The 20,216-nt window shown below is 41.0% G+C and overlaps 1 protein-coding gene and 1 long non-coding RNA gene across 8 annotated transcripts in view; one reads left to right on the plus strand and one right to left on the minus strand.

The window, feature by feature from the left end:
- Positions 1–20,216, minus strand: part of REV1 (REV1, DNA directed polymerase) — an 83,153-nt gene that overhangs the window by 31,503 nt on the left and 31,434 nt on the right. For all 7 annotated transcript variants that reach the window (XR_003513267.1, XM_027554690.1, XM_027554691.1 and 4 more), the window contains exons 4-8: positions 17,563–17,731; positions 10,201–10,353; positions 6,791–7,503; positions 4,623–4,730; positions 3,092–3,208 (exon numbers count right to left, since the gene is read on the minus strand). Coding sequence is in view for 6 of the 7 variants with exons in the window: in XM_027554690.1 (XP_027410491.1) it covers positions 3,092–3,208; positions 4,623–4,730; positions 6,791–7,503; positions 10,201–10,353; positions 17,563–17,731 (1,260 nt within the window). In the remaining variant the exon portion in view is untranslated. The remainder of the gene's footprint in view (positions 1–3,091; positions 3,209–4,622; positions 4,731–6,790; positions 7,504–10,200; positions 10,354–17,562; positions 17,732–20,216) is intronic.
- On the plus strand, positions 264–3,852 carry LOC113900963. Its single transcript, XR_003513268.1, has 3 exons — positions 264–2,236; positions 2,557–2,754; positions 3,633–3,852. It is a non-coding gene; the product is annotated as an uncharacterized LOC113900963 (long non-coding RNA).

Here is a 20,216-nt window from a genome sequence, read left to right on the forward strand (position 1 = left end):
CCACTCCAGTACTCTTGCCTGGAAAATCCCATGGACGGAGCAGCCTGGTAGGCTGCAGCCCATGGGGTCGTGAAGAGTCAGACATGACTGAGCAACTTCACTTTCACTTTTCACTTTCATGCATTGGAGAAGGAAATGGCAACCCACTCCAGTGTTCTTGCCTGGAGAATCCCAGGGACAGGGGGAGCCACTAGGCTGCCGTCTTTGGGGTCGCACAGAGTCGGACACGACTGAAGCGACTTAGCAGCAGTATGACAGTTCAATAGTGGCTGCTACTAACCCAAAAAAGAAGAGCTGAAGCCTGAATGGCCACAACCAGCGGCCTTTCAAAGCAGCACCCATGAGTTATGCCTTAAGAGCTGGGGCGTCAGGGGACTTCTATCGAAGGGCTAGTTAACCCACCTAAGGGAGAAGTGGCGCTGCTGGTGAGAACGCTGTCCGTGGTCCCTGCTCCCAGCGGCCTGCCTGGGGAGCCTTGCAAAGTTCTCTGCTCTGGGTGGACTGACCCAGTCCACAGTGCGGCAGGGCACAATGCCTCCACGAGCGGAGTGAGCTGCTTCGTGGGAGGTTCGGGGGAAATGCAGGGACACACCGTCCTCCCTGGACGGCAAAGGAGAAGACTGCTCATCAAACCCTGACAAACCAGATGGGCACATGGAGTATGTGCAGGGACGGCTGGAGAAATCAGAGGAGAGGACCCACATCTGTGAAAAAGAAATTGCTGAGAATAAATCTATGCTAATACAATTTAAAACTTTGGTCGCTCTTAGAATGAACACTGAAGTTGCTGAAGGGATAGGGAACACCTGCATTCTGGAATCTGGGAAGGGAGAATTTCCAAATTCGAGATGGTCAATGAGAAGGCTCACTGCTGAGTATGGCTCAGGAGCAGCTGCAAAGAAGCCCGGGGTGGAGACCCTGGGCACGCTGGTCTGATCAGACCGAGTCCCTGAACATGACAAGTAAGAAACTGAGGTCCTATAAAAGGCTAATGATGCTCTTGGCTCTAATACCTTTGCCTAGATGTGTAAGACAAAACATTAGAACTGAATTTTTTCTTAAAGTTACGGTACAGAAGGCAAAGATCCTAATTCCTAAATTGATTCTCAACGTTTTAAAATTTGGTGTCATTATCTAATTATAGGGCCCAGGGAAAGAAAGATCAAAGAGTAGCAAAGAGAGAGGAACAAAAGCACCGGAAGAACAAGTTCCAGGTGTGAGCTTAACCGCACCCAATCTGTAACAAAGGACAGCTACTCACGGCACATGCAGCAGGTACTGTTACGACACTAACAGGTCCAAAGTGTAGGACACACATGGAAGTGAATGATGTCCAGTCAGAGAGAGTATAAAAGGTAAAGTATCGCATTCTCTTTTTCCAGTGACAGGAAAATCCAGTTTTGACAGTTTTCAATGGCAAGTGCAACATCAATACTTCTTCTAATATTTACTTTCTGGTTTACCACTCATACTTAAAGAGGCAGAGAGAATGTGAGCTATACGAGCTTATGAAAATCCAGCAGCTACACCAAGGAAGACAATTAAGTTATTACCAAGGTCAGAATTCTGCTTACAAACTGCTTATGGTCAGATCACTGGAGACAGGAGGAAAGACCCGAGAGGACCAGCTCCCCACTCTGAGGAAGGCTGCTTGCCAAGACCAAACCTCCGGACGCACACTGCCTAACAGGGGCAGACACAAGGCTCCGCCCACGGGAGCAGCTCTGAGCGTCGGGCGCCAAGAGACACTATGAGCAGCGTGCACAGGCGTCTTCCCTCTTTAAAGCTCATTCAGAATTTCTTGAGTGCCCAGTGTGACAAGTGCTGTGCATTCTCTTAACCTACCTGTTTACCAGAATGTTAGACTGCATCTTTAATACCACACAGAAAAGACAAAAAGGAAAACCAACCTACCACAAAACCAAGCTACCAATACTTCAACAACCCATCTTGTCAAATACCACAATACAATTAACTCTCAACAAGTTCAGAATACCAACCTCAAATTCTACTCACTTCACATGAAACACTGGAATCTCAAAACTCTCTTATTTAATGACCAGGAAAAGTTTCAGGAAGTCTGGAGAATACAAGTACAAGTGAAGCATCAAAACATAGCTGTAATTATCCTCCTTTGTATCCACGGCATGATGACCACAACCAGCAAGAAAAATGTAATCCCAAGAAGGTCCTCCGAGACATCTACCGGCGTTCCTTTCATCTTAATTTCATTGAGGTCATTTCTAAAATAAGCCCCAATTTTTTAACTGGAAACTAAGAACCTGAAATAACTGGGATGAAATTTAACTGCAAGCCTTCCAGATTGCTACATATCTCTTTTCTGATTAACACTTTTCTAAAAAATTAATCAAAAAAAATTGTATCCACAGACATCCATGGGAAAACTGACCAATGTCAAATAATTACTCAGTAATTACTAAGCAAGTATTTCTCAGGGAAAACTGTGGGGTGGGGGAGGGAGGAGGAGGGGAGAGACATGAAAATCTTAACAGTAATATGATTAGTGTAATTTATTTAATTTTTGCTTATTAACAGCCAAAATTTAGAAGCCAAAGAGGCAAGAAAAAAAGTTTTCGTATGAAACAGGTACAACAAAGACGCGGGGATGCTTGCTGGCATCCACTTCCTCACTCCAGCACACTAAGGCCTTAACTGCTCTTCAGTCCACCGATGCCTACACGTCCTCAGAAAACAAACTTCAGCGTCCCTGCCGGAATCAGCCCAAAACAACAGGTAATTAACTTTCAAGTCTAGAGGTTCCTACAAAATGATGTCCATGATCTTCCTCCCCAAACTAAATCTATACAAAGCAAGCTAATCATGCCTTTTAAACTTTCTTCACTCTCTTGCCCAGGAAAGTATCATTATCCAATTCAACAAAGCCTAACTATAAACCACTCATTCGTATTATGTTCAGATTCTGCTTTAATATGTGACTGACACCCTTAAAACCTTTGAATGAAAAAGCTAATTGTTTCAACTCTGCTTTTATTTCTGCAACAACAGAACCAAAGCAAAATGCAGAAGTCTTCGACAGGTGCACTAGGACTTCAGAGCTTGTTATCTGTACCTGCTTTGCCTCTCAGGATCTTATTCTGATAATACTGCCACTCCAACTGGGGGTTAGCGCCAGGACGCAGAGGGGCCCTGCCAGTGCCCCTGTTACTTGTAACAGCCACTGGTTTTCCTATAAGAAGAGTATGGTTAGTTTTAAATCTAAGCAAAGGGACGTTAACAACACTAAAAAACATGTAACGGAAAATTTTTCAAAAGACATAAAAAAATATGACATTTTTCTTTAGCTTTATTCAGGCATTAGTCCCTAACGGAGCCAGGAGCTTTAAAGATTATCAACTGCTATGCAAAAGTCATCTGTCTCTGCACCCCCCAAAGTAAACTATTCATGACAATTTTGATGCATTTATTCAACTTAAAAGCAACACTATCATAGCTTCTCATTGTCTCTCTGGTTTCTTAAAGTAGAAAACAGGCAACAGAGAACCTCAATTCAGAGTGGCAGGGTGAGGAGAGAAAGACAAACTGTCTAGGCTTTTTATAATTCTGGTATCAAAAAAGTATGGTAACATCTAAGCTAATCTTTATTTTTACAGCAAGAAAAAAAACTAATCAAATATATATGCGGAGGAATCACAACCTGACCTACTACAGAATCAAAGGTGAGTATATATAGTCATGAAATTTTTGGTTTAGTTACAAAATCTTTCACACACTATTTCTTTGTATGCGTATGTGTCAGAAGATAGCTCTAACTCTGTAAACCAACACATGGATAATTCATGTTTTTTTGTGTGTATGTGTGTGTATAAAAATATATTTCACTAAATGCATTAGTGAGGACAAAGAAAAAAATGCATCAAAAAGCCAGTCATGGGCTAAAATCAACTCTTTACAATCTAAACACCCCTATCAGAGCTGAAGCAGCAACTACTTGTGATAAAAATAAAGCCCTATTATTATCCCCAGCAGCTTCTGTGCTTCCCTTACAGGAAAAATACTCACTCTCAGAAGAAAAGGCTATTAGTTATCTCTTTCAGATCTAAACTTCTGAAAAATCCAGAATAAATATTTTCAAAAGTACTGACAGGTCACAAATACCTAAAATTTCCATTAAAACAAAGATTGCATGGAGGACAACACATTTTAACAACGTTCAATAATACAAAAGTATTCTACAACCAAAACCTTAGAATGCCCCCAACAGATGGTTCATTCAAGAGAAAGTATAGTGATCCAAGTTGCAAAGACATATGCTACCATAAAATTTCCTTTTATTGGCAAAAAATAATAACTATAGATAAAAACATAGAAAACGCCCAAAGCAGGTCCTTAATCTTAGATGATAGATCCTTCAAATGAAGAGTATTCTTCCCTAAAGGCCTGATCTCTACAGGGAGGAAAAATCTTTTTTCTAATTTCCCTCAATCTTTCTTAATTATGGAGTCCAGAAAAACTGGAAGCAGTAACTGATTTTGCCAAGGAAAATCAGAATGAATATTTCTTAAAGAGTATTTTGTGATCCCTTAGAATATATATTTGTAACAACATATCAATTTTCTTAATACATAAACAAGAATACAGACCTTTGAGATCTGGTCTATTTCGTATACCCACTGATACAAAGAAGCAATCCATATCAACATGCATTATACAGCTCTGATGTCTGGGTGAACTCAATACTGACATATTTCCTAGAAGGAAAAAAAGAACGTTCAAACCCCAAACTAATCAATACTTTAAAAAAAAATCAGGTCTAGTTAACTTTAGAAATTATATTCTTAAATGCTTACAAGCAGAATGAAGTTTTTAAAAAAATACAGATTCTATAGTAGATTATTTATATCACCTCAAGAGAAATCAAAGTTCAGTTTCTTTGGCTCTAAAAATAATGCAGAGATACAAATTTAGTTTCCAAACATCATGTTTCCTAGTCTACATTCTAACAAATCTCTCAATCTGTCTAAATGCTTATCTCAAAGTCATTTCTGTGTGCTGAATGGTATGTAAAAATGTACACGGTGTGTTCATATATTTAGTCCCGGGGAGCTAAGCACTCTAGAGGACCACTACTCCACGTGGTCACAGCCTTCCTCGCTAGGACGGCCACACACACCGCTACTGTTACCAGTGCTGGGCGGTAGGTGTCAGGCAGTGCTGGAAGAGCTTTACATGGATTCATTTAAATCCTCACAACAACACTATGAAAGAGGGAATAAGCTTATTATCCCCATTTTGCAGAAGAATAACTTCAGTCACACAGCCAGTAGGAGGCCGAGCTGGTCCCAGGCCGTCTGATTTCAGAGCCCACAGGCCACCACCCTTGTAAAAAGCGATGATCTCACAAAGGAATTTTCCTCTGATAGATTTAAGAACACTAGTACTGAGGTTAGTCTTCGTAACAGGCTTCTAAAAACTTACAGTTACTACCCAAAAGGTTGAGACAACTCTATTCACCAGACTGGGACTCTGAGCACCTTTCCCTTGTTCCCACTAAGGGCACAGCGCTGGGCCCTGCTCCTACCACCTCCTGGACCATCACTCGCCAGCCAACGGGAGACAGACGCAGAGAGTGAACTCGCACCCTGCTTCCTGAGAATGGCGCAGCTAGGCGACGCGCGGCTGCCTGACTCCAAAGCCAGGGGCTTCCCTGCTGCTCTGTTACCTCAAGAAATAACTTATAGATCTTAATTATAATCCTGCTATGTAAAACTATTATATAAACATAATGTAAACAACTCAAAATAATGGTTTTAAAGATTCAAGTCATATGGAAGGCATATACGAAATGCCCACTGAATGCTTTCATACAATATAAAAATCTCTCATCTTGGAAAATTCGCACTCATGGAAATGATTCATAATTACTCTTTGAAGCTTTCTAAATTAAATGACCTTTAGGTAACAAGACCAAGGCATGATATAAGGAAAATCTAATACCTATAACCATTATTTTGAACTATTTTATAAATAACAAAAAGCATTTGGAAAAGCTAAACACAGCAAACCATAACAAGAAACCCACATGTAGAGGCTCTACCAGTCTGGGAGACGTGCGCTCCTCTGTGCACCTGTCTCCACAGCTATAAACTGAAGGGCAAGAGCAGCTCATCTTCAGGGAGGAACCATGTGAGCCAGAAAAAGCAACGAAAGCCTCAAACTAGACACCAGTTTATATTGACAGGCACAGAAATACAGCCTGTTACTGTTGGGTTTGTTTTGACGACAAGAGAAATATTGAAATACAAAATACAATTAGCCAATCTACTTATGTGAAAATACTTAACCTCACTAAAAGTGAACCACTATAATTACAACAGCTATTATGTCAAAGTTACTTAATGACTGAAAAATTATTATGACGCAAGCTTTTAAAAATTAACAGTTACTCTTACCAAACCATTTTTACAGGAGATTAAACACTGAATATAAACTATACTATATTTTACAGTTCAAAACTTCAACAACTGATAAAGTCTACAGGAAGAAGGAATGCTCAGAACCCCAACCCTGGGCCTATTCAAATTACTTAAAAGATTTTTAGTTAGCCACACTCAAAACTAATTTTGTAAAAAATACTTTAGTAAGAAAGCTTTTTATCATCTGTTATACTTACTGTTACTTACATAACCCGACACTCCTCAAGACTTCCACGTTACAAGAGCTTAGTACTGACCAGAACCCCAGTGACAGATTAAGAACAAAATGGTAAGCATGACTGTTCTTAAGAAAACGATTGTAGTTGAGTATCTACCTGTGTCAGTTACAACAAGTGCGGACCTGCCTGCTTTCATTTTTTTTAACTTTTCCCTTCCTGGAAAGACACCACTACTCTGTTTCTGCAGCGCATTGACAAACTCAGTCAGTTCCCACTTCCACGCGGATATGTGGTGCAGTCTCGACCGGGAGTAGAAGTCCGAGATGAAGTTGAAGTCCGAGGGTCTGGGCGGCCCCGAGGGCCGCCCCCTGCTTGGGGAAGGTACTGAAGAAGTGCTCTTTGTGCTTGAAGGCCCCTGAACGGTGGAGTGGTGAGCACCGTTGACTCGAGGGTTACTGTGCAAAGGTGGCGAGGAGAAGGGCTTAGTTCTGTGTGGATCCCGCAGAGCGTCCGCGCTGCAGGCGCTCTGCTGGGCCGGCTGCACGGTGCAGTCTCTGAAGGCGCCGCGGCTCCTCTCGGCCCCCGCGGCCTCCTCCTGGGCAGGCTCTGGGGACAGCCTGCTGGCGACACCACTGCCCGGGGGCGCCAAGCAGTCCAAGCTTTTTAAGGCACCGTGAGAGCTGTGGGCGTGCCCATTACAAAGGGCACGGCCACCTCTGGGATGCGGAATTCCGTTCTGTTTCCTTCCTGGGAAGACAGGCTCCAGCCCCACAAAATCAAAGTCATTATCTGCAGCTTCTTCGTTCCAGTTGTTCACTCCATTGACTCTGACTTCACTTTCCGTCTCAATTTTCTTAATTATGTGATTTCTAAAGCAGGAAAAGAAAAAAGTTTTGTTTAAATGAATAGCGTCGGACTTGCAAGCTGAAACAATTTTCCATGTAAACTCTCTTACTGATATACACTTTAATACCCCCGCCCGAATCTGAAAGACTAAACCACGACTGGAATTACTGCTCTTCCAACAGAAGATAATTCTTTTCTAAACTGAGGAGCAAGGTACTAGGAAAATTCTAGCACATTAACAGCCTTTTAGGTTTTGTTTCCTTTTTAAAACTTCAGACACTCCCAAAGAAGAAATAGAATGGGATCTTCTTAGATTGAAGAAAAAAACCAAAAAACAATTTTCAGTTATTTTCCCATTAAAAATCGTCATCTATTGGTATAAGCTTTAAACACCCAGTCTGAGTCACGGTGCCTGGCATACATTAGTAGTCAAGCATTTGCTCAATTAATACAATATGAATAATTCCTGTAAAAAGGGGTAAGAAACCTCATGTGAATTCTAACTGCTATGTTTATTTTCAGTTTTTTATGTAAGGTACTGTTCAACACATTAAATTCAATACTGCCGCCCTCCTGAGGCTGGTTACTTTCCCTCAGGAAACAACCAACAGACTGTATTCATTAATCCATTAAAAGGGTCAACTGATGTAGATAAAAAGTAAAAAAAAGAAAAAGTCAATGTGTAAGGTTAATTCAATGAAATTTATATCCAGAAAAATGAGGATGTTTGCCCTACTGACAGGGAATTAGTGTTTCCTTCCTAAGAAATGCATTATGTACATGCCAGGATGGTAGGTCCAAGGCAGTCTGGACCCAGTGTCCTGATGACAGGTTTATCAGTGTAAGAACTATGACAAACGCTACACTACACTCCATTGCTCCTCCAATGATTCCCCGTAATGCTGTGTAATTAAAAATTCATTTGTATTCAAAAGAATCATCTAAGTAACAAAAACAGGAGTCTGAACTACAAAGCCGTAATTCACTCTCCTTAGGAAGGTCCACAGCGTTTGCCCAGTTTCAGTTCAGGCTCCAGATGAGGGCACGCACAGCACCAAGGCACAGGTTAGACTGCCACCCCGTCAACAGGTTTAATCTCGAGTTCCTCCTCCTAATACCAACTGGGTCTATTATTAATGACAGTCTGACTACACAGGAAAACCACACATGACCTGGATCCAAACATCACCTCCCATTTCTGGGTTGGCTCTGGCTGATCAGCTTGTGGAATCTGACCGCCAACTCTGAGCAGGTCAAAGCCTCACCAGTGAGCACACCACAGAGAGAAACAGAAAACCAACCAGAAACGATTAAGAGACGAAGGAAAGAAAACCTAACACGATCTAAGACAGAGAAAGTCTGGCCCTTGAGACAAAGAGCAAGGGAGCAAAAAGCGGCATGAAGGAGCTTCAAGAAAGTTTATAAAATGCACTGAACATGCCAGAAAATAAAGATCAAGAAAGAAACAAAAGTGCAATCAGAAAAGCCTTAGATCTAGTTTTCTGTGTTATAAATACTAAGACTTTAAATGAATACTGGCAACACATGCAATAGAAATGCACACACCGGCAATAGAACACTGCTCACGGCCCTCCTTCTGCACTGCGGTGTTCCAGCCTAGGCAACTGGACATCTAAAGAGGCTGGACTGGAAACACACCACAGGCGGGTAATATATTCACTAGGCAACAACATAAATGGAGCAATAATTACAATCTAATAGGCAAATTCTTCCTCAAATCGACACAGAGAAGAATTTCAAAACACACACACAAAGATATTTTCCTTTATTAGTGGAGTAAGAAAAAAAAAAGATGAAGCTGTGCATTCAGAAAGTTTTCTGATATTGCCTGTACACACTGATGGTACTAAAAAAACAAAATTAGAAGTTTTAGGTAACATGAAAAACAACTTACGTAAGTGAATACAAGTTAAAGAACAAACGCCAACAAAGCTACCGAAGGTAGTGACACCGGATCCCCCAGTGCAATTAAGACTCCCGGTCTTTTGGAAAAAACATATCCAACTCCCCAAGCAAGCAATTTAATAAATAAGGAGAAGGCTCATGACAATGAGTCACGATGATAAACCACCTGATACACAAGTTAACGCAACATACCAATTAACTGTGGAGCCGATTTACCTCGGGCTACTGCAATTAAAGCTTAAGTCAAAATATTTTTAAAAACCAGACACATGGAATAAGGCCTAGATTCATCTCTAATTCTATAACCTTGAGGGTCATCAACTAAATTTTCACCAACATAAAGTATTTATGTTTTCATATCGTTACTGACTTAGAATTTTTCAAAAATAACCTGGAAATGTTAACATTCTCATTGCCCATCTTTCTGTGCAACAGCGACAACAAATGTACAGGAGGCGCAGTTCAGCCTTTGAGAAGGTGATGCTCTGCAGCAAAGCACTTGCGCCAAAAATTATCGCTGCCATGAAAATCCATGAGGAAGTTTAATTCTAGTAACTTAACAGCCATTGGCTTAACATGGAAATCTAACGTGAGTGGAAAAGTTTTGTTTACATTTTATTTACAAAACTGTCGTGATAAAAATAATTTTTAGGTAAGACACCCACCCCTACAGTTCACCAGGATTAACACAGATGAATAACCAGGTTTGACGTGTGTTTCTATCTTGAGTACAGCAGGGGCCATGCACACTGCTAAACCCCAGCTCCGCCGTCGCCCCGACCAGACACACTTACACCCTGTCGTTGAGCTGCTTGGTGATGCTGCTGGGCCCGGGGAGCGGGTCCTCAGGTTTGCACACAGGATTAAAGTTGAGGCTCTTCTGCACAGAGGACGGCTTGCTGTACAGCTGATAGGGAATGCAGGACAGGAGTCGCCCAGCTTTGATGCTAAAACGAAAAAGTCAGAGCAATTTAAGAGTTTAATACCTGGGGTACACGAGCTTCACAGAAAATCAATGTTCTCAATAACAGGAGTATTCCACCACCAACATGTCGTTGCCCTTTCTAGTTTATTCCTTCCTCCTTTGTTTTAGTGGTCCTAATGCAATATAATTTTAGTTAAACATGAAGAGACGTGTCTGAAATTTTAAAAACTAGTGGCCAATGATCTCACATTGAGGAGGGGAAAACTAGAGAATAGGATGAGAAAAGTTTAATCACAGAGCTGGACTAGTCAATATTTTAATAATCATGACTTTAATATTAACCACACTCTTTCCCCAAAATCGCTACAGATGGTAATTGCAGCCATGAATTAAAAGATACCTGCTCCTTGGAAGAAAAGTTTTGACAAACCTAGACTGCATATTAAAAAGCAGAGACATTACTTCACCGACAAAGGTTCATATAGTAAAAGCTATGGTTTTTCCAGTAGTCAGTATGGATGTGAGAGATGAACCATAAAGAAGGCTGAATGCCGATGAACTGATGCTTTTGAGCTGTGGTGTTGCAGAAGACTCTTGAGAGTCCCTTGGACTGCAAGATCAACCCAGTCAAACCTAAAGGAAATCCTAAAGGAAATCAATCCTGAATATTCATTAGAAAGACTGATGTTGAAGCTCCAATACTTTGGCCACCTGATGGGAAGAGCTGACTCATTAGAAAAGACAGCCGACTCATTAGAAAAGACCCTGATACCAGCTGGGAAAGAGTGAAGGCAGAAGAAGGGGACAACAGAGATCATGAGATGGCTGGGTGGAATCACCGACTCAATGGACATGAGTTTGAGCAAACTCCAGGAGATGGTGAAGGGCAGGGAAGCCTGACATGATGTGGTCCATGGGGTCGCAAGGAGTCAGACACGACGGAGCGACTGAAAACAACAACTACAACAACAATCTTTCTCCAGTTCACACACAATCATCGAGGTTTTCTCAACCTATCTTGCATGTCAAGTTTCCCCAGAATAACGGGACTGGATGAGGATCCCCAATTTCTAAGATTCACATCAGGTCTATTACATGTGAAAGCCTGTAATGTGAAGCACAAAATAACCTCAACTTTAAGAGAAGTAAGTAATTTATACTATTTTGTATGTATAAATGTGATAAAGACAAGGCCACTAGAAGACAGGGACTAAGAGAAGTTATCATATACATCTATGTGTCCTCTTCCAAACATTCACTAGCTACATATCAAACATCACTGGGATAAATCCGGGGGCATGAGTAGTCTAATACTAGACAGTCCTGGCCCATTAACAGACACTCCCAAACACCTATTATAACTAAGAGCTAAAACTGAGTTCATTAAACTAAAATTTGCTTTCTAATAAACTGAGTTACATACGGTTACTGTGTCTTTAAATGTATCATTTTCAATTCAAAATCGAAACATTTGAAAGCATGTGTGGCTTTAAACCTAAACTATATATAAAGAAAGCCACCCTTCAATTAATTAGGAAAAAATGAATAAAGAGTAAAATACTTTTCTTATTATCTGACAAATTCAAAAGTTTTGACGTTTTGCCCAAAGGGCATGCCACAAAACTTGAAAAAAGTGTAAGAAATTACTGAACTGGCTTAAACAAACAAACCAATTCAAAATATGAGTCAACAACTTTGAATACTGAAAAACACATGATGATATCCTAAAAATGGAAATATATCATGTTGCAAACTAAGTTCTTTTTGTAATTATATCAGTATATAATTCCCCCTAAAACACCTTCAGCTTTAGGTAGCATTACTAAACATGCTAAAGCACTAAATCACGACAGTGGAGAACGTTACTACTGACAGCACACTTCAACCCTCATTTACCTAAAGAAACTACCATCAGGCTAAAGTCATTTTTTATCAAGACAACAGAGCGGAGACTGAAACGGTGCCCGATGTCCCAGGGGCACACCAGAAGGAAGACCCAAGTGCAGCAAAGCCAGGACAGGCCCCGCCGTCATGCTGGCTTCTCCCAGACTCCTGGCAGAGTGCTGGCTGACCGGGCTCTGGAGGGGCTCTCTGTGGTCAACACTGATCGCACATGACCCCTGTGAAGACTGAGGTCACCTGGCGGAACCTGAGGCTCTCAGCCCATGGAGACTGATAAGAGCGCCAATTTTAATACTGCAGGTTTCACCAGACGTCCTCAGAGATGCCCAGCAAAAGCAACTAAAGCCCAGCGCATCATCATCTTGTTAGACAAGGAATTTTTTACATTTCAAACCCAAACCACTACACATACATTGTACATTCCTAACTGTCATGACATCCGTCTGTCCAGCTACAGACATGGCAAAAGCATTCTCTGAAGGTATGTTTTTAAAAGATCTTCTTCTAAGAAATCTCTCAGGGATTAACTTGTAACATTGTCTAATTTCACTGCTTATCCTAAGCACAAAGGAACTGTTTATGTTCTACTATTTTTAAGAAAAAAAAAAGCTGAATACCAAATACCAAAATCCAAATTTCAAGATCAAAAGGAGTTTCACTTTACCAAAAGATATTACTACATGATTTCTTTAAACAGTGGACTTCCTTCATACACTGAAAATAGACTCTGGTATATATGAAAGATATGTGTGTATATATATATATAATATATATATATTTATTCACTGTATCAGACACATATTCACGGATGTGAAATATTTACTTACTTTGGGGACTCTTAACTCTTGGTTTGTCCTCTAGCCCCAGTAAACTTATCTCTAGAGTAGAACTTTGCTTCTAACACTCCTCTAAATCATTTCCTATGCTGACACATATAACCAGAATCTGGAAAATTTTGTAGAAATCAAGATATGAAAGTCACTACGATGATTTCCATTCCAAACTCTGTAGTATCACTGTAGCAATACTATCTTCTTCAGATGATGCAATTCTGCTCATCAAATGCCATATGGCTCCAGTCAACGTCCCAGTCATTCTCTATGAGAAAACCCCTAATGCCGTGTATTCACCTGCCCATCCAATTCAGGTATGTTTTCTTCCTCATTCAAAAGTGAATTTAAGACAAGAAAGGAGTGAATTATGGGCTAAGGAAAAAACGAACTGTTTTTGCCTTATATTCTACCACTAAACAAAAATTCTTCATTCATTCAACATTAAAATTGCCTTTGTCCCCACCTTTCTGATCACCTAAGCTTTCCAACCACTCGCAAAGATTGTACAAGCTCAGAAAAGGAAATAACAGGTAAGAACACATATATATATAACTTGTTGTCCTTTATCCTACAGGGCCCAAACTGCTTTTTATTTTTCACTACAAATACTGAGAGTTAAACTATTCACAGTCATTCTTTAGCTCCTGAAAACCAAGAATATATTTTCTTATAAATATTATCTACAACATGGGGTGAGGGGAGGACTGAAATGTGTGTACTGAGTAGTTGGCCAAGTAAAAATAATTTGAGAAGAATTCTGTAGTGTTGTGAGAGAAAAAAGTAAATACTCAAGATAAATTTTTTTTAAACACAAATCTAGACCAGAAACAAGAATCATGCATATTTTCTATTAAGAATTGAGGCAAAACACAAAAACATAAGGGGAAAATCATGAGATAAAATTGTAGTCAACTTATAAGTCAACTTATATTTGATCTGAATAAGACTCTAATAATTACGTGGAGTGTAATTAGAAACAGTTTTACTCCATATGAAGTGTGAGGCGTCACGGCACTGCAGCTACGTGACAGACACGAGCATGCGCAGCTCAGGAAGGAAGGGCGCACTGACTAGGAGAAGACCCTGTGGGCTGGCGTGAACGGGAACCTCTCTCCTTGCAGCCCAGCCCGGGAGAACCAGGCTCTCTTGCCATGGGAGACGGAACGCAAAACGGACGACAAGAACAGAACAGACTTGGAGCACCACGGCACCACGGTTTCTACTGTGCTCTGCCCTGATGAGCCAGAGGGGCAGCCAGAGCGGCTTCCGTAACTACTTCACATTTCAAATTTCCACATCAAATTGTCTGCAGAAAGGGATTAACAAAAATGTGAAAATCACAAACTCATACTATACCATATACAACCGTAAGATTCACAAGACAAAGCCTTCAGTTACAGAACTCAGAACTTAAACTAATGCACACAGGCTTCTCATTACAGGACTCCCCTGCCTCTTGGAAGTCGTGACCTCGTAATCATGCCTGTATTAACTCGGGTTTAATGGCACCTACAGAGGCACCAGGGAATTTGAATCAAAGCAATCTGCACACTTAGAAGTGTTAGTCACTTTTCAAACTGCTCAAACCCAAAATAGGAAAACCAATTATAGAAGAGAATACCATATATCATCCTTTAAACAGCTAATATAATGTTCAAATATTTAAGTATAATAAAGTCTCATTAAAGCCCTGCAGTGGAGAAGAGATGAACAAGACTGGGATTAGAGCATGGAAGCAAATGGCTCTGATTTACCCTGGAGAAGCCCATGCTTATGACATCACAGACACCAGGCATTATGTCATATATTAGAGCACAGAGCTGACTAATCCATTTCTAGAGAGATGAATGAGGCAGTTCTCCTGTAACAACTTAAATGGCAAAGAGCAGACCCAATGATGAGTCAGAAATCTGGATTCTGAATTCTGTCACTCGGGCAAATCAGTTAACCTTATCAGTCCTGCCTTCTCATCTAGTACATAGAGCAGATACATCACATAATCATGATTCCAAAGTCACTTCAGTTATTTAAAAACAGATCATTAGGTCTGAAGGTGTATTTTATAACTTGGAACTGCCTCAGCTGCGTTTATTATTGAATTACCCCTCTAGTTGCATTCAGCAAAAAAGAGCCAGTATAAAGAAAGAGCTGTCATGAAGACCACCATTTTCTAAACATGTTAGCTTGCACCCAGCCAGGGCCCTCCTCACCTCCCTTTCCTACCATCCACGATCTCCCCTATTCTCCCCAAAGCCAAACTAACATCCTCAGATCAAAATTCCAGCCCCAGCCAATGAAACGACTGTGTAAGTGTCCACACACAGAGGAACTCTGAAATGATACTAACCTCTCATACGAAAACTTCACAACTCCTTTTTAAGAAGACATACCACTAAAAGCCATGTGGATAAATCCTATATAATGAACAGTGACTGGGTCCTTGGAACACAGCACAGCATGTTCCAGGGATGAGTCTTCAACTTAATACACCAAGACTTAAATTTAAAAAACCCTAGTCTATATGAATAATTTGGCTTTCTGGAAGCCAAATGCACTTTTCCCCTAAATGTACCTTTGACCTTCTGGAATTGATTTTTCTAATACTCGGTCATGTTTATAGAATACAAATAAAATATCATAGCAGCAGCAGCTTCTTCCATATCACGTCTCTATAACATGGGAAGCACTGTGCCAGGTAGTCTGCATGAGTTATTTCTAGTTTTCACATAACCATAACAGGTAGACAGTGATCTTCTTTTACAAATGAGGAGACAAGGTTCAGAATGGCTGCACCCCTGCTCCTGTTACAATCCAAGACGACAAGGACCCCGAACATGAACTCAGGTCTGTTTCCAGAGCCCAGGGACAGCCTTTCCACAATGCACTGACTCTCGCAAATTCATGCTGATATCTGTAATATAGAAGACCTGAACAAGTCTAAATCTACCAAATAAATTAAGGTGTCAGAATTAATGAAATTTAGGGTAAGAAAAAAAGCTTTGGCAATTGACCTAAATAATTTCTAAGTTTGTGTCATTAACACTCCACTATACAATCTGACCATTCTCTCACATACTGATTACAATCCATTCATGCATAAAATTATGATTTTAATACTTTCACTTTTAACTTTCAATCACTCATATAAATTATATGTGAATCACTTAAGTTCTAGCTCATCCTCAAATTTCAGATGATGTATTTTATGTTAGAAAGTTACTAAGAATGGTCACCACTGATTTACAACATACCAATTCCAAACCAACAGCCAAGAAACCAGAACAACTGAAAAACAGGTACTAATAATACTGCAAACTGCTCTCCTCTCCAAGAACTTCAGGTCCACACTATCCTCATCTTTTTCCCCTTCTGTTCAGTTCAGTCGCTTAGTCGTGTCCGACTCTTTGTGACCCCATGAATCGCAGCACGCCAGGCCTCCCTGTCCATCACCAACTCCCAGAGTTCACTGAGACTCACGTCCATCAAGTCGGTGATGCCATCCAGGCATCTCATCCTCTGTCGTCCCCTTCTCCTCCTGCCCTCAATCCCTCCCAGCATCAGAGTCTTTTCCAATGAGTCAACTCTTCGCATGAGGTGGCCAAAGTACTGGAGTTTCAGCTTTAGCATCATTCCTTCCAAAGAAATACCAAGGTTGATCTCCTTCAGAATGGACTGGTTGGATCTCCTTGCAGTCCAGGGGACTCTCAAGAGTCTTCTCCAACACCACAGTTCAAAAGCATCAATTCTTCAGTGCTCAGCCTTCTTCACAGTCCAACTCTCACATCCATACATGACCACAGGAAAAACCATAGCCTTGAGAGATATGATATAAACTTACTCAGTTCAGTCGCTCAGTCGTCTCCAACTTACTCACATATTGTTCATTATCTGTTTCCCCCAGTAGAATGGAAGCTCCCAGAAGCAGGGGAGGTGCTCTGCTTTGCTCAATGGTGTATTTCCCAAGTACAAAGAGCACTGTCTACTGATAACAGGTGCACAGACATTTGCTGAATGAGTAACACGCTTGGTCAAGCCCTTCCATCACTGCCTCCTGCTCTTACCTGAGTCATCTCCCCTAAGTCCTGGGAGCTGAGGATGCAGGAACACTAACATCAGACCATAGGCACCTGAACTACTATGCAAGGCTGAGGAGTACAGCTGTCGTTCAGTTGCTAAGTCGTGTCCGACTCTTTTGCGACCCCATAGACTGTAGCCCGTCAGGCTCCTCTGTCCATGGGGTTCCCCAGGAAAGAATACTAAAGTGGGTTGCCATTTTTTCTCCAGGAAATCGACCTGACCCAGGGATAGAACCTGTGTCTCCTGCACTGGCAGGCGGGTTCTTTACCACTGAGCCACCCAAGGAGCAGAGCAGTGTTGTTTAAGACACTGATTCTTCTTCACCCTTAAGTTAAAAGGTACTGCAGGTTAGGTAAGGGTTTATAATACAAATAAGCATTCCAATTTCTAAAAATGCTTTAATTAAAAATTAAACTTACCTTTCCACAATCCATTCTGGTCGAATTACTTTTTCTCCCTTTAACTCTTTGATTTTGGCATTAGGAAGATTTGTGGCAATGATGTGTGTTGTTTTGGATCTGGAATAATACACGTGATACTGGCCTCCATGCAACATCATTAGCTTTCTCAATTCCTCGGCAGATGGATCTGTAAAATTAATAATAAAACACGCTGAAAGTTTTACATATAAGAAAGTACAAGTAGAGCGCTAGCTGAACAATCCCGTCAGCTGGATGATTTAAAGAACACGTCACTGGCTCACCTTCTCCTTGGCTGTGCTGTCAGTAAACGAGGCTGGGAGGAAAATCGCAAAGAGAGAGAGCTGTTCGGCCTTGCTCAGCACGGCCCCTTGGCGGCTCAGGGATAAAGAACCCATCTACTGCCTACGCAGTAGACTTGGGATCGATCCCTGGTCTGGGAAGAGCCTATATGCCATGGAGCAACTAGGCCCGTGCGCCACACCTACTGGGTGTGCGCTCTGGAGCCCGGGAGCCGCAACCACCGAAGCCCACCACCCTGGACTCCACGCTCCACAGCAGGAGAAGCCACCACAATGAGAATCCCGGGCACCACAACCAGAGAGGAGCCCCCATGCCCTGCAACTAGAGAAAAGCCCATGCACCAACAAAGACCCAATGCAGCCAAAGTAAGTAAAATTATTTTTTTTAAACTCATCCACATTAAAAAAAAAAAAATCTTAGAAAAGCAAAAACAAAAACACCTACTGACAAGAGATGCCCAGAAGAGCAGACAGGCACCTCAGGTAATGAATCTGATGCTGGCAACACTGCAGTGCTAGAAACGGTAGGGATTTTTACCACAGTTTAAAAACACCTACTATGAGCAGACTTACCATAGGGCTTGTTAGACTTTACTCCTATGAAGCTATCTAAACTTTTATTTAAGAAAACAGAAAAAGGTTAAAATAATCTTACTTGGTTTCCTAATACGAACTTGCATCAAAACCAAAAAATAAACCAAAATAAAAAAAAAAGAATTGCCAACCAAGAAGCACCGTTTTATCCCCAATTCTGTTTCAAATTATTTTATTCTTAATAAAACTATAGAAAAATATCTTAAATATGAATCAATGTGGCTTATGCTTTCCCATAAAAATGTCTGACTCACTAAAGTTATGTTATGACTGGCATTACTAGTATCACATTAAACTAATTATTTTCAATAGCTCTTCTATTTCTTTTTATTTTTATCCTAAGAAAAGGAAAGGAAAGTGAAAGTCACTCAGTCATGTCCGACTCTTTGAGACCGCATGAGTCCGTGCAATTCTCCAGGCCAGAATACTGGAGTGGGTAGCCTTTCTCTTCTCCAGGGGATCTTTCCAATGCAGGGATTGAACCCAGGTCTCCTAGCTGAGCTGCAAGGAAACTCTGCATCACATCTCCCATAGCAACAGCTACTGGAGGTGATATCCACAGGAAGCTTGTGTATCTTCTCGGCTATTCAAGCAACAGATTGTCTTTAAGCACAAACAATACAAATCCAAGCATTTAAATGAGTGCTTTTATTAGAATTACTAATTCAGTGAGTTTGGGTCTTTAGAAGAAGAAACATGTTTCCTTAAGAGGAATTTTGGTAAGGGTTTTATCATGAACGACCTAACCTTACACCTAAAGTAACTAGAGAAAGAAGAACAAACAGAACTCAAAGTTAGTAAAAAGAAAGAAATCATAAAGACAAATAATACCAGAAATGAAAAAAGTTAAAATGAACACCATGGAAATACAAAGACTCTTGAAAGACTACTGTGAGCAGCTATATATGAATAAAATGGACAACTTAAAAGAAATGGACAAATTCTCAGACAGGAATAATCTCCCAAGACTGAACCAGGAAGAAACAGAAAACATGAACAGACCCAATTACTAGCACTGAAATGGAATCAGTAATTTAAAAACTCCCAATAAAGGCTTCTCTGGTGGTCCAGTGGTTAAGAATCCACCTTGCAATGCAGGGGACACTGGTTTGATCCTTGGATGAAAGTGAAAGAGGAGAGTGAAAAAGTTGGCTTAAAGCTCAACATTCAGAAAACAAAGATCATGGCATCTGGTCCCACCACTTCATGGGAAATAGATGGGGAAACAGTGGAAACAGTGGCAGACTTTATTTTTGGGGCTCCAAAATCACTGCAGATGGTGACTGCAGCCATGAAATTAAAAGATGGTTACTCCTTGGAAGGAAAGTTATGACCAACCTAGATAGCACATTCAAAAGCAGAGACATTACTTTGCCAACAAAGGTCTGTCTAGTTAAGGCTATGGTTCTTCCTGTGGTCATGTATGGATGTGAGAGTTGGACTGTGAAGAAGGCTGAGTGCTGAAGAATTGATGCTTTTGAACTGTGGTGTTGGAGAAGACTCTTGAGAGTCCCTTGGACTGCAAGGAGATCCAACCAGTCCATCCAAAAGGAGATCAGCCCTGGGATTTCTTTGGAAGGAACGATGCTAAAGCTGAAACTGCAGTACTTTTGGCCACCTCATGCGAAGAATTGACTCACTGGAAAAGACTCCGATGCTGGGAGGGATTGGGGGCAGGAGAAGGAGATGACAGAGGATGAGATGGCTGGATGGCATCACCAACTTGATGGATGTGAGTCTGAGTGAACTCCAGGAGTT

This window comes from Bos indicus x Bos taurus, chromosome 11 (genome assembly GCF_003369695.1).
Source record: "Bos indicus x Bos taurus breed Angus x Brahman F1 hybrid chromosome 11, Bos_hybrid_MaternalHap_v2.0, whole genome shotgun sequence".
NCBI lineage: Eukaryota > Metazoa > Chordata > Mammalia > Artiodactyla > Bovidae > Bos > Bos indicus x Bos taurus.